This window comes from Oryzias latipes, chromosome 11 (genome assembly GCF_053564925.1).
Source record: "Oryzias latipes strain Hd-rR chromosome 11, Olatipes_Hd-rR_3.1".
In the NCBI taxonomy this organism is placed as follows: domain Eukaryota; kingdom Metazoa; phylum Chordata; class Actinopteri; order Beloniformes; family Adrianichthyidae; genus Oryzias; species Oryzias latipes.
In genome coordinates this window covers 11,018,326-11,032,098 of record NC_136247.1, presented here as the reverse complement: position 1 = coordinate 11,032,098, position 13,773 = coordinate 11,018,326, and the positions used below count along the sequence as shown (strand labels likewise).

General features: G+C 43.8%; 1 protein-coding gene across 7 annotated transcripts in view; it reads left to right on the top strand.

Moving 5' to 3' along the window:
* Positions 1 to 13,773, top strand: part of ptprua (protein tyrosine phosphatase receptor type Ua) — a 202,609-nt gene that overhangs the window by 175,608 nt on the left and 13,228 nt on the right. For all 7 annotated transcript variants that reach the window (XM_020707228.3, XM_020707227.3, XM_078955331.1 and 4 more), the window contains 3 exons: positions 9,615 to 9,712; positions 11,400 to 11,516; positions 11,618 to 11,772. In XM_020707228.3, the coding sequence (XP_020562887.2) occupies positions 9,615 to 9,712; positions 11,400 to 11,516; positions 11,618 to 11,772 (370 nt within the window). The remainder of the gene's footprint in view (positions 1 to 9,614; positions 9,713 to 11,399; positions 11,517 to 11,617; positions 11,773 to 13,773) is intronic.

The following is a 13,773-nucleotide window of genomic DNA, read 5'->3' as shown; positions in this document are numbered from 1 at the left end:
GATCCAGGACGGAAAGAAACGGTAAAGTTAAATCGACTGAAAAACAAGGCCCAACGAGCCTGACGTGGATTGAGTCTTTTAGCAGCACTGAGATATTCTAAGTTTTTGTGGTCTGTCCACACCAGAAATGGATGTTCAGCCCCCTCCAACCAGTGCCGCCACTCCTCCAAGGCCAATTTAATGGCCAACAGCTCCCGATTTCCCACATCATAATTCCGTTCAGAGGCTGAAAGCTTACGGGAGAAAAAGGCACAAGGGTGGAGTTTTCCATCATCGGTCCGTTGAGAGAGAACAGCTCCCACCCCAGTATCGGAAGCGTCGACCTCGACCACAAACTGCCGGGTGGGATCAGCGTGAGCTAAAACAGGAGCAGTGGTAAACAAGTCCTTGAGATGGTTAAAGGCATCCTCTGCCTCCTGGTTCCACCGGAATGAGGTCTTACTTGATGTCAAACTGGTCAGAGGATTAGCGATGCAGCTATAGTTGCGCACAAAGCGCCGGTAAAAGTTGGCAAAACCAAGAAAGCGTTGCAGATCTTTGCGGGAAGTCGGTCGGGGCCAGTCTCTTATTGCAGCGACTTTGGTTGGGTCCATATTCATACTCCCCTTCTCGATGATGAAGCCCAGGAAGGACACTCTGGGGACGTGAAACTCACATTTCTCTGCTTTTACGAAAAGTTTGTTTTCGAGAAGTCTGTGAAGGACTAGGCGTACATGCCGACAGTGTGACTCAAGAGAAGGGGAATAAATGAGAATGTCGTCCAAGTAGACGAATACAAATCGGTTCAGGAAGTCTCTTAAGATGTCATTAACGAGAGCCTGGAACACCGCTGGAGCATTAGTCAAGCCAAAGGGCATGACCAGGTACTCAAAATGACCCAAGGGGGTGTTAAATGCCGTCTTCCACTCGTCCCCTTCCCGTACCCGCACCAGATGATAAGCATTCCGGAGGTCCAACTTACTGAATACCGCAGCACCCTGGAGGTATTCAAATGCAGAGTTTAATAAAGGTAGAGGGTATTTGTTTTTGACAGTGATTTTATTGAGTTGCCGGTAATCAATACAAGGGCGGAGAGTCTTGTCCTTCTTTTCAACAAAGAAAAAACCTGCAGCCAGTGGAGAGGAAGATGGTCGGATTATGCCAGCTGCCAGGGATTCTTTGATGTACAACTCCATGGCCTGGAGCTCCGGTTTCGAGAGGCTATAGAGGTGGGATTTCGGCAAAGTGGCACCTGGGATAAGCTCAATAGGGCAATCATACGGTCTATGGGGAGGAAGAGCTGAAGCCTTCTGTTTACTAAAGACCGCTGAAAGGTCATGGTAGATGGAGGGGACGCCAGACAGATCTGGGGAGTCAAGAGAGGGCGAAGACCTGGGCTGATCAGGGTAAGCAGAGCGAAGGCAAGTGGCGTGACAATAGGGGCTCCAACTCATGATGTTGTTAGACTGCCAATCAATGTGTGGGTTGTGGAGACAAAGCCAAGGGCGTCCCAATATTATTTGACTGGAAGTAGCCTGAAAGACATAAAACTGCAGGGTTTCGACATGGTTGCCAGAAACAAATAGGAGAACAGGAGCCGTTTGGTGTTGGATGACTGCAAGGGGTTGCCCATTAGCAGCACTAACCCTCAAAGGAGGGTCCAAAGGGATGAGTTTTAATCCCCCCTCGAGGGCCAGGCCCTCATTGAGAAAATTTCCCTCAGCCCCCGAGTCAATGAGAGCAGACACCGAACGAGACCATGAACCAGACGACAGGGAGACCATAAATTCAGTCTTGGGTGGGGTGTGATTTAGAAACCCTGCGCCCTTCAGTGTCCCCATATTCACTGAAGGGCTCTGTCTTTTGGTTTCACAGGACAGACAGCCACCTGATGGGCATTGCTGCCACAATAGAAACATTCACCTCGTGTCCATCGTTCCTGCCTTTCCTTTGGCGTTAAACGTGTCCTCCCCAACTGCATTGGCTCTTCAGTGGATGCAGATGAAACCGCGGGCTGATACGTCGAAAAACTCGAGGAGGGCGTTTCCTGGCGTGACGTAGTTCTCGGAAAGGACGGCTGGGACTTGTAGTTCCGGGTAGGGCGGCGCTCTCGAAGGCGGTTGTCGATTCTGATAGAAAGAGAAATGAGAGCTTCCAGGGAGACAGGTTTGTCATAATGCAACAGTTCATCTTTTATGGCGTCATTCAACCCGTTGAAAAATACTTCCTGAAGTGCTCTACAGTCCCATCCCGCTTCCGTGGCCAAAATGCGGAAGTCCACAGAGTAATCAGCCACGGACCGTTTGTCTTGACGTAAAGCCAGCAGCTTCCGGGACACATCGTGATGTTTCTCTGGTGTCTCGAATATTAGTTTAAACTGGCTCATGAAGTCCTGGAAAGATAACACAGCTGAGCTCTGGTTCGCTAAAAATGCTTCGGCCCACTCCAGAGCACGGCCACGTAACAGCCCGGTCACGTAGGCGATCTTGGCTTCATCAGATGAGTACATGCTGGATTGCTGTGAAAACACCATGGTGCACTGGAGGAGGAAACCTCTGCAATGGTCGGAGGTTCCAGAAAAAGGATCCGGATTAGGAATTCTGGCTTCCTGGACCTGGGATGGAAGACTTGGAGGAGCCGGAGGCGGCGGAGCAGCGGAGGCAGGTGAGCGTGATGAATCAGCAATAGTCTGGAGCAGAGTCTGGAGCTGGGTTAACTGTTGTGTGATGGCCTGTTGATTTTCTGAAAGGCTGTGGAGCATATGCTCATGTCGATCCATGGTGGTGGCGTGGGATGACAGAGTCTGATTCACAGGGTCCGTGCCTGCTGGGTCCATGATGGTCGGTTCGTTCTGTCAGGTTTTGAATAAGCTGGACCCAAATGCAGACAGGAAACAGATTTATTGAGAAGAGGAGTGAGTCTTTGAGAGAGTTAACTGGCAGAAGATCCAGAAGACGAGGCTGAAAAGTGGTGGGTTTGGCTCGTGTTTGAGCTGCTTGGTTTGGTTTGCTTTGGTTCGGCTTGGCTTGGCTTGACTTGGTGTAGTGCAGCTTAGCTTGGCTGGACCTTGCTTGGTTCGGGGCTGCTTGGCTCAGCTTGGTTGGGTCTTGAGCTGCTTGGCGTGGCGTGGCGTGGCGTGGCGTGGCGTGGCGTGGCTTAGTCTTGAGCTGCTCAACTTGGCTTTGCTTAGCTCTTGCTTCAACCAGCGGGGATCAGTGGTCTTTTCCATAGAGGAGAACAGACGAACCGACGATGGCCGGAGGAAGAGAAGGACTTATAAAGGCCGACTAATCAGATGTAGAACAGGTGCGGGAACCAGCGGCAGGTGTGCGGGGACGGCCTCGACACCTGACAGTTATTTGCTGTCGCCAGCGACAGCTCGGGTGTGAAAGGGTTGAACTGTAGCATTTTAAATAAGGTGTTACGGTTTATTCACCAACAATTCGATTTATATTGTTATTTGTGATTGACGATCCGATTCATAGTGGATATTGATCCATTTTCAACGATCCGATTCACTGATCTAAAATTGAACCAGTAAATCTTTAGCCAAAACTTCAACCAGTGTGACTCAGAGATAAATATCTGGTACTGAACAGTGCAGGGGACGTTTTCCAGATTCCTTTGTATTTCTTGCAACATAATCAAGCATAAATGAAATGTCTACAAACAAACAAATAAAGAAGAATTAATCTCAAATCCATTCAGATTTTAGTTTCCTAAAGTTCAGCCCACTGTTGTTTTCCCACATGAAAATAATACACAGAAAACATGATTAGAACATCATACCACACTGTCTGGTCACATCTTTGCAAAATTCAAAGGGTTTACACACATTTGACTGTGATGATGGTATTTTCCAGTGTTGATTAATCAATTTGTTTGACTCTAAAATGATTTTTTTAAACATATCGGTCGATTTGATTCTGCCTCAGACAGAGTGATCTGGTTGGATACATTGATTTATTGATTAATCAATTTGTCACACCCCTAGTCGTAACAGGATTTGTGTCCCTCTAAAAACCAGTCTTTAAAAACAAATGGATACGATTTTTCTGCGCTTTTTCAGACGCTCACAGAGCTTATAATGTGTGTCCATTATTCATTCCCTCCTCCTTCATACTTGGTGATGGTCAGCTACCGATGGAGCCACAGCTGCCCTGGGGCAGACTGACAGGTCTGTCAGGACGCTCTTAAGGCCCGTCTGACCATCAGCGGGACATTCATACGCATTCACACACCAGTGGAGTAATGCAAGGATCGAGCCGCTGACATCTTTGATCATTGGCTGACCTGCTCAACCACCTGAGACACTGCCCCAAATCAAGTACTGCAGCCTAAATAATCATTAACTTCATCAACCTTAAACGTTGAAACAATTTCGATAAAAGTTTGTGTCACAGCAATTGTTTATGTCAGTTGTTAAAGCTAGAACCAAACTAGGATCACTTCAGACTATTCTGCTAGGCATTTCATTACATCTGAAGTTAAACTAACGTTGCCAAAAAAAAAAAAAAAAAAAAAGCAATGGCACACCTCCTGAAGGGCAAAAGCTGCAGTTAACAATACTTCACCTCAGCCCTGACTGCAATGTTCCTGAAAGCTTTGTTTATGTTTGATAGCTGGCATGAGCACTTAGCTCTGTCCTCTTTTTCTTCCTCTTTACGTTCCAGATTACAGAATTGTTCCTCCTGATTAAAAACACTAAAAACTGTGGAATTTTTTGTACTTTTATCATTGTTTGATTTCTGCCAATATTGTTTCTACCAATTAGTGAGTTTGTAGAGCTAATATATATTTTATGAAGGAAAGTTCATTAAAAATATCCTGTCTGATTTACAGTACAGACCAAAAGTTTGGTCACACATTCCCATTCATTTTGGTCTGAACTGTACTTTAAATTACTTTCTAAAAGTGCATCATACTTTGCTTTTATTTCAATGTGACTGTAAAAGACACATAAATCTTCAAAAGGAGATACGAAAAATGGCAGGTCTGAGTAAAATCCTGTTTGGAGTTCATAATCAGCTCTTGGAGACTCCAGTGGAAAAACCCTGCCTATTTCCCAGGCCAATGACTTTATGTCATCTTTGTTTTGAGTCTATTTGAAGATGTAAATAAATAAGTAACTAAATAAGTAACTTCACAGATGCCAGGCAGGATGCATTTTCTTGCTTGGCTATAACTCCTGTAGACATCTTAACCAGTGGAGCTGATGCACGCCATGCTGCATGAGATAAACAAGCATGCTCAGCATGTTCAGGTAAATCAGGAAGTGATTTTGAACAAAGCCTCCAACCCTCCACTTCCAAGCTTTTCCTTTGCAATGTCAACCTAAACAGGAAGGAGTTGTTCAGGGAGGTTTAGCAGCACTTTTATCACCCTGACAGGTTTTGTAACCGGGAAAGAAGAATTTGACAGATTCCCGTCGGTCTGCAGAAGGAAAGAACAGTGATGCATTCTGCTCAGGGATGTTATTAAAGCTGTCTGTCCGGCAGAGATAAGCGTGCACACTATTTCAACGCACAGGTGTTTCCATCACATCTCTCCCCTTTTTTTTCCCTCTCTGCTTACTGTCTTCTTTTCTTTATTTTCTTGGAGCGTTTCATGGCATTTCCTTCAATTTCTCCTCGGGTGAACCTCCCCTCAGTTGCCAGAGTTTATGGTACAGGCCTTATCTGAGTGCTTTAATATTGGATTTAAGTTTAGATGGTGTTAGACTGTGTTTACTAGAAACAGAGAGCTACAGATTGCTGCTGATTGATTCATCGGTTTGATTTTAAAGTGGAATCACAGTCTCATCAGCGGACAGATTTTGCTCTGCAAACACAGCAGACGACGCCCAGCTGGGACCTCACATGGATTTACTTTAGAGCAGGGGTCGGGAACCTATGGCTCGCGAGCCATATATGGCTCTTTTGATGGTCACATGTGGCTCGCAGACAAATCTTTAATTATAGTTTTTTTTCTTCATTAGACCAGTCCTTCTCGGGCGCTGGGCGATGCCAGAGGCGCGCAGTAGTAGCAGTGCTTAGAGAGAGAAATCTGTGCCAGCACCATCAGTTACTATTATCTATTATTTCACAGAGTTTGTACCAGCTGGAAACTTGTGAATTGCCGTGCCTAAAACTACGCGCTCCCGTCTCTGAGAAAGAGCGCGCAGATGCGGGGACGGGATGTGTGAGGGAGAAAGCAGAGGGTGGGGGTGGGGGGACAGCAGGTGAATCGCGCAGGGATTGTAAAAACGTAAAACCCGCTGCCCTCACTCACTGCAGCGTGTGAGTGTGTGTTTGGCTCCCCGTCTGCATGTGAGCAGTCTTTGTCACATCTACAGAACATTCATACTAACCTAAGATCACGTTTAAAGTCTCAACGCCTGCATGAAGCAGAAACTCACCACGTATCAACCAGACTAGACCATCAGCAAAACTACCACGAGAAATACTCATCATTTATTAGCAACAGAATAACAATGTTATTAAAAAGAATCCACAGACTTATTCTACTTTAAAAATGTTGAAATTAAATCAAATGCACACATTCATTTGTATATTTAGTTTTAAACAAATTGTCGCGGACTGAGTTGGGTGGCTGTTGGGCAGCGTTAAAAGTTCTGGAGTTCATTGAACGCGTCAAGCAGAGATCTGATTGGCTCTCAGTTCTGTCGCTCAGCCTGTTGTTAGGTAGTTTGGACCAATGGGGTTCAGCTATGGGCCGAATAAGGGAAATGGGAGGGGCTGCAGCGGTAGCAGGGGAATATAAAGTTGGGAGAAGCGCTCTCTCTCGTGTCGGCGGGAGAGATTCAGGAGTTGCTGAATTAATTGTACGGCGTTTGTTGCGGTCTGCAGTAATCGGAATAAAGAACTTTAAAAGAGGTTAAGTCTCCGTGCCTCAGTGTGGGAAAGGGACACTACATTATTGTATGGCTCTTTCGAAATTACATTTCAAAATATGTGGCGTTTATGGCTCTCTTGGCCAAAAAGGTTCCCGACCCCTGCTTTAGAGCAACATGGCATCTGCAGATTTATTCACATCTGAAGCCCAATCTTTTTTTTTGCCTTTCCATGACAAGACACTACATTTGTAAGTCTTCAGTCACCCATCCACACACTGTCAGCAAACAGTTTCCATCAGAAATGATCTCTAGAGAAAAACATCTGTTTGGCCTCCTGTTTATTTGATCTGTTCAAATGAGATTAGAGATCATGGAGGAGTCGATTTAATCTCAATCTGGTTTACGGGCTAAACCTGAACCAGACACACGAGTCCCTGAACTTTCTGCATCACACCTCACACACGCGGCGGTGAGCTCCGTGGAAGGTAGCAGGTGCTTGAGGCTAGCGCTCTATTATTGTCCGGAGATGAGGAGGTGGAGGGGGGTTGAAGGCGGTGAGAGGATGGGCTGTTTGTATGGTGCATACAGATCTCCGCCGCTCCACATGGACCAAACATCATCCTTCTCCTGGGTTGGCGCTCCTCTGCTGCAGCTGAACAGTGAAGATCTCCGATCAGCGTAGCTGCAGCATATGTTAATCCCGCACAGGCTAACCAAACAGACTGTTCTGGAAGGACAGGCTGCAGAGGTGCTTCATCCTCTTTGTGCCGGCGCCCCGTCGGTTTCTATAACTGCTGAAAAGCAAAATACTAAAAAGAGCAGTGCTGTCTCCATTCTTTTGACTGACAGGTCAAAATGAGCAGCTTGTTGGGCATGTTTGTCCTCTTTTTTGCCTGTTTTTGATAGGATGACGTCACATGTGCTCAAGATGGGGACGACCCAATAAAACTGTCTTCAAATTGTCCCTGTAAAAACCAGTGGGTGGCAACATTTTGGTTTTCTGACTCTGGCTAAAACTCTGAAGGCTGCTGCGCTCCCAAGTCTGGGATGTGTCTAGTTCCTGGTTTGTTTCCACTAAAACAAATACCTTGTAAAAAGCAACACGCCTGCAGCTAGTTGCATTTAATAAAACTTGAAAAGAAAAATATCAGTTTTGCGTTGCATTTAAAGAAATTAAGACAGGCGTCTTTAGAAAAATAAAGCCAGGTTTTGAATTGGAACACAAACGAAGGCATGAGTGTGCTACAGTCATGGCTCCTCTCTGAAGGGCCCACAGGTTAAGGTTTGAAAAAAATAGATAGGGGTCAGATTAATAAAAAAAGAGCAGCAGACATTCAGATGGGGCAGACTGAAGAGAGCAGTCCTTCAGTGGAGGGTGGAACATAAAGAAAGGTGGATGCTCAGATCTGTGGCTCAAGGATTTATATCTGTGTCTGTAAGTGAAAAGCATTTGAATGATAAACTACTAATATGAGACAGGAAGTCATGGGGAAACAGGGAACAACTAATGTTAACGTACAGAATTGGCCAACTTCCTGTCCATCCACCCATCCTTTTTCTACTGCCTGTTTGGGGTCCTGGTTGGGTAGGGGCGGGACTGTCGGTAAGGATGCACAGACTTTCATCTCACTGTCCTGCATGAGGACGGTGAGGTGTTCTCAGACCAGAAATTGGTCGCAATTTCCGTCATTTTCATGTTTATATAAGTCTACCATTGAGTGTCACATGTAAATATAAATGTGACAGAGCCAGAAAAAAGTCAAAGCAGGAGCTACCGGGTGATTGCTGTAGTGACACAGCCAATCTCCAGGGGAACCGGTCAGTCTTGGTGCCGCGCACCGTCAGGTTCCTCACAGGAAGTGCTTTGAGAGTGCTTGCTGCGTTTGTGTGTGACATGTGCCTGAAAAACAGGGTTCTTGTCCAAAGCTTTCACATTTTTTATTGAAGTCCCACTACTGTCATCTTTTGATCCTATTCTTATACTCTCTCAGTGGCCTTTTAATTACTAGTAGTGGACAGATGTTGGCACAGAGTAAGTCCATCCTTACTTCCCATCGTCTATCTATTTACACACTTTCCTGCTAGCTTACAGCCGCTCACAACCCCAACCTAACAACAAAAATGGCGAGCAATATTGGAGCGTAGAGTTTGGAACCAGATGCCAGAATAGACGAGGAAGTGAAAAAAAAGATCTACATCGATCTACTTGCAAGTGGATGCTTCAAATTGGACCAGAGCATAGAGCTTGTGTCCCGCCCAGCCTATTGTCTGCGTCACAAATACGATCTTTTTCAAACGAAATTTTTTTCATCTGCTCCTGAGTCACAGTAATTTAAATTAAGAAAAACTCAGAAATGCAATTTCGAGCTTAATTTCTTTATGTATGCCCTCCATCATCAGGAAATAAAACATTTTAAAAACATATTTTCATCAGAGAGGGTCTTTAAAAGAAGAATGAATGTTAGAGTCCCATAATTAAAGTTATTGTTCTGCACATTCCTCAAATAAAATGTGAGGCCGGCTTTGGAAGGTTCTGATGCAGTTAAAATAGATGACAGTGATGGGGGGGGGGGGGGGGGGGTTGTTTGCAGAGCCCTGGTGGATTTGTGGGGGAACTGACATGACAGGAAAAGCGAGCGGTGGTTCACGGGTGAAGCATTGTTTCTCCGTTCCTGCATGGATTACACTGTTTCTACTTGGACAGTTATTGCTGCTATTTTCTCTGACTTATGTCTCATCTCTCAGCGCCTCCCAGCCCCTCCTACTCGCTCTACCTAAACCAGTGCTGTCTCCTCCACAGGCCCCAAGCAGGAGATGATCTATGATTTCTGGCGGATGGTTTGGCAGGAGAACTGCTTCAGTATTGTCATGCTCACCAAGCTGGTGGAAGTGGGCAGGGTAAGTCTGCTACTGTTTGTTTTCCACCTCCTAAGACTCCGTGAGGATGGATGGATGGATGGATGGATGGATGGATGGGAGCCAGGTATTTGTGGAGCTTTCAGAGGAGCAGCTCTTTGTGGGAAGGAATGAGCGCTGCTGTTGGGTCAGGAGTTTTCATCATTTTTCTTTGGCGTGTCTGCCTCAAGGTCAGATCTTTGATGTATGTAAAGGGCAGCAGCGAAAGGATGTTATTCCTGCATCAGATAAATGCAGCGGGAGGTCAAAGCATCAAGGAAAGCGTTATGCAATCAGTCAGGATGGAGACAACAGACATTGTGGCAAATATTAGCAGAAAAAGCTCTTTGTTCGTAAAGTTTCCCCACTGATTTAAAGGCCGTGTCACACAGCCACTACATACATTCTGCGCATATTGCACAGATGAAAATTGGTTATACATGAATATACGAGAAAAAAGTGAGAAAAGTTGTGGTCTTTATGTGAAATATTTACAGGTGTACCATAAATGACCAACAGAAGAAGTATAAATAGACCACGCAGAGCACAGGTAAACCAACGTAGAACATGAACTGTGCGTGATTATTCTGCTGTTTATCTTTGTGCCTCAATTATGTAATTTTAATTAAGTAATGTCCCGGTAGCCAATGGGCTCAAAGCCCCACCCCCACATAAAATTAGGGGTCAACTCCGATATGGAAAAATGTCTGAAATGAACTGTGAATTGAAAATGAAAGCGAAGAGAGAGAGAGAGAAAAAAAAAAAAAAACTTAAGTTGAACAGTTGCTGTTACAAACAAGCAGTCGTTTTTTTACTCATATGTTTTTTTTTTTCAAATTTACAATTTTTTTTGCAAACACTTTAAGCTGAGCATGATTTAACGCCATAATTTAGCTTCTGCAACTTCATTTTAAAATGAACAGAGTAAAGATGGAAGGAACCTGAGGGCAGGCAGATGTTTTTAGCAGGGACTGGATTTCAAAGTAAAGGTCTAAAGTAGGACATTTAGAGTACATAATTAAACTTCAACATGACCGTTCTTATAGTAACAGTCTGTGGTCCTTTGTATGTTATTTCTTTTTGATAAAGTTATATATGTAAACAAGTGTAAATCAATGTTTGTTAGTTTTTTTTAGGAACATAATAGTTTCCATGGTAACAGGTGGATTTTCTGCTCTCAAAAAGTAATATCAGGAAAAAATATGACATTAAAAAATAACTTGAGAACAAACAATAGTAAAAAAAAAATCCCCTTCAGGTCAGCTTGCAGAGAAATATTCCATCACACCTCTCCGCTGTTTGTACAGTTTGATGTAAATGTCAGGAAGATCGTGCAGAGCTTCACTTTCTTATTTTATTTTTTTTGACGCCCTCACCCAAGCCAGGTTTCTCATGCCCAGACTCAAAACAGCTCCAAAAACCATGCACACTGTGCATTGTCTGATAAAAGTAATTTTCTTTGTACTTTTGTGACAATCGAGAAGTGAAAATACAGAAATGACCTGTAGGCTGTTCATGATTTCTCAGGCTTTTTTTGGAGCTTGACACAGCTGGACATTTATTTTAAAAAAAATCCCGGGAAGATCAGAAAAATGATGAGCCTTTAGAAGGACGTATTCAAACCTGTTCACAGGGGTTATTCTCTCATTGCTGCAGCATCCCTGAATGTCCGCTAACCTTTCTCTTCTAGATGAAATGCTGCAAATACTGGCCCGATGACACTGAGCTGTACGGTGACATTAAGATTACACTGCTGAAGACAGAAACTCTGGCAGAGTACACGGTCCGCACCTTTGCCATGGAGAGGGTGAGTCATTCTGTTCTGTGTGTCAGAGATCTGTGCTCATTCGTCTTCAGTAGCTGGATATGTGTGTGAGTATGAACTCCTGCTTGGTTTGTGTCCCACAGAGAGGTTACCCCGCCAAACACGAGGTGTGTCAGTTTCACTTCACCTCCTGGCCCGAGCATGGAGTGCCGTATCACGCCACTGGACTGCTAGCGTTCCTGCGCCGAGTCAAGACCTCCACTCCTCCAGATGCTGGACCGGTGGTGGTCCACTGCAGGTATTCCCGCCAACTGACTGCATCCTGAGTGTGACTGCTATGGGGTTGTGGGGCTGTGGGTTGCACAGTAGTGTAGTGGTTAGCACTCTCGCCTCACCTCATCCTCTTCCTGTCTTGGATCTTTTCTGTGTGAAGTTTGTATGTTGTCCCTGTGCATGCTTCCTCCCACAGTCCAAAAACCTGCATAATACATCAATTTAACCTTGTTTCTACTGAGTGGTACAGTCTGGTCTGGTTTAGAATGGTCCAGACCATTCAGGTGGATGTTTCCACTCAAAGTTGGGGTGAAGTTGACAACAACAGGTTTCAAGAGTAGCTCCGCCCTAACTAGTCCGTTTCATTTTTCTATTGACCAACAACCATCAGGAACTTAAAAATAGTATGAGTAGTACTATTTTTATAGTCCACCTAATAGCCCAGCTTAATGTGTCCATTATATAATGGAAATGCTCAAAATACCCAATACTGGGTGCACCTCCTGCACCACCCTCCTAACGTCAAATCTAAACAATACATTGGCTTCGTCCAGTGCTTTCTGCATTTCCTTCATGTGAAGAAAGGGGAAAATAATGATTTTCAGATGAAGAAAGTCTTTATCATTTGGCTTCTGCATCACCCACTAAGCTAAAAAAAAAGATGTAGATTTAAAAAATGGTGGTTTAAAAATGAAAAAGTCCAACTGATTTTGTTTATCCTTACCAAAAAAGTTGTAATATTGGTACAAAAATCTTGATTAGCATGACTCTAACAACAAAACACATTAATGATCAAATCTAAACTTAATCACTTCTCATTTAGTTTATACCAGTTTACCTTGAGTTGACTGACGTCATGAGGTTTAAAATTGATTTTTGATATTATTGGTGAACAAAAACATCCTGATTGCAGAATATGACTCTTTCTTATGGGCTAACAAGGGTGATCATTTGTGTAAACGACACTTAAAATAGTGTCGGAAGCTCTTCAAAAGAGCACAAGCAGATTAAAAGGAAACTAAAGTAAGAGAAACGAGACATCTTTTCAGATCCTTTCTCCATTTCATGACCTTCTCGTATTATCTAAAGCAGGGTTCACCAACCTTTTTGAGACCGAGGGCTATTTCATGGGCACCAAGTGGTATGAAGGGCGCCACTAAAAACCTCCTAGCCCCCCCCAAAAGAAAACAAAAAAAACAACACAATTTGAGGACTTCCTTTTGTGTGCCCTATTTTTATTTGCTCATTTTACACACTAAAACATGCATGAATTTTCTAGACTCGTATTACAGGGGGGGGTCAAACTCAGTTGCAGAGGGAGCCTAATTTCAAAACAGACTTTAGGTTGCAGCCGAACAAGATAAATATTTATTGAACACACTAAAGCTAAACTTTTAAACCTTTAAAACTTAAACTTAATTTTAACTTTTTAAACATAAATGTAAATAAAAACAGACAGGAATATTAATCCTCACATTAATGGATCACTCAACCACCTCAATCTATTCTCAAAATCTTTACATTACATGAATCATAAGAATGTCCAGAAATTGTGTAATTTATTTGATCTATTTAAACTTTTGTAATAGACCCTTACTTTTATTGATTATTTTTTAAGTTATATTTGTTTACATATTTGGGTTTTCTTTGTCTACCTTTATCTCAGAATTGATATTGTTGTCATTGACAGACATGCTGTGGTTGTTTGTTGAATATTTGCTTCAATAAAAAAAAAAAAAAAGATTATTTTTTTTGGGGGCATTCCCTGCGGGCGCCACAAGGGGTACTCAGGGGTACTCAGGGGTGCCCGCGGGCACTCAGGGGTGCCCGCGGGCGCACTGGCGCCCGCGGGCACAGGGTTGGTGACCCCTGATCTAAAGAATCAGAGTTGAAGGTAGGAGTAACACAGACGACTGGGATTTTTCTTCGACATAATGCTGCTTTTGTTCTGAGACTTTCTTATCAGAAGTTTTAATCTTGACTTCGGGTTATTAGATTATGACGTGATCAGAGTTTGAAGCCAACA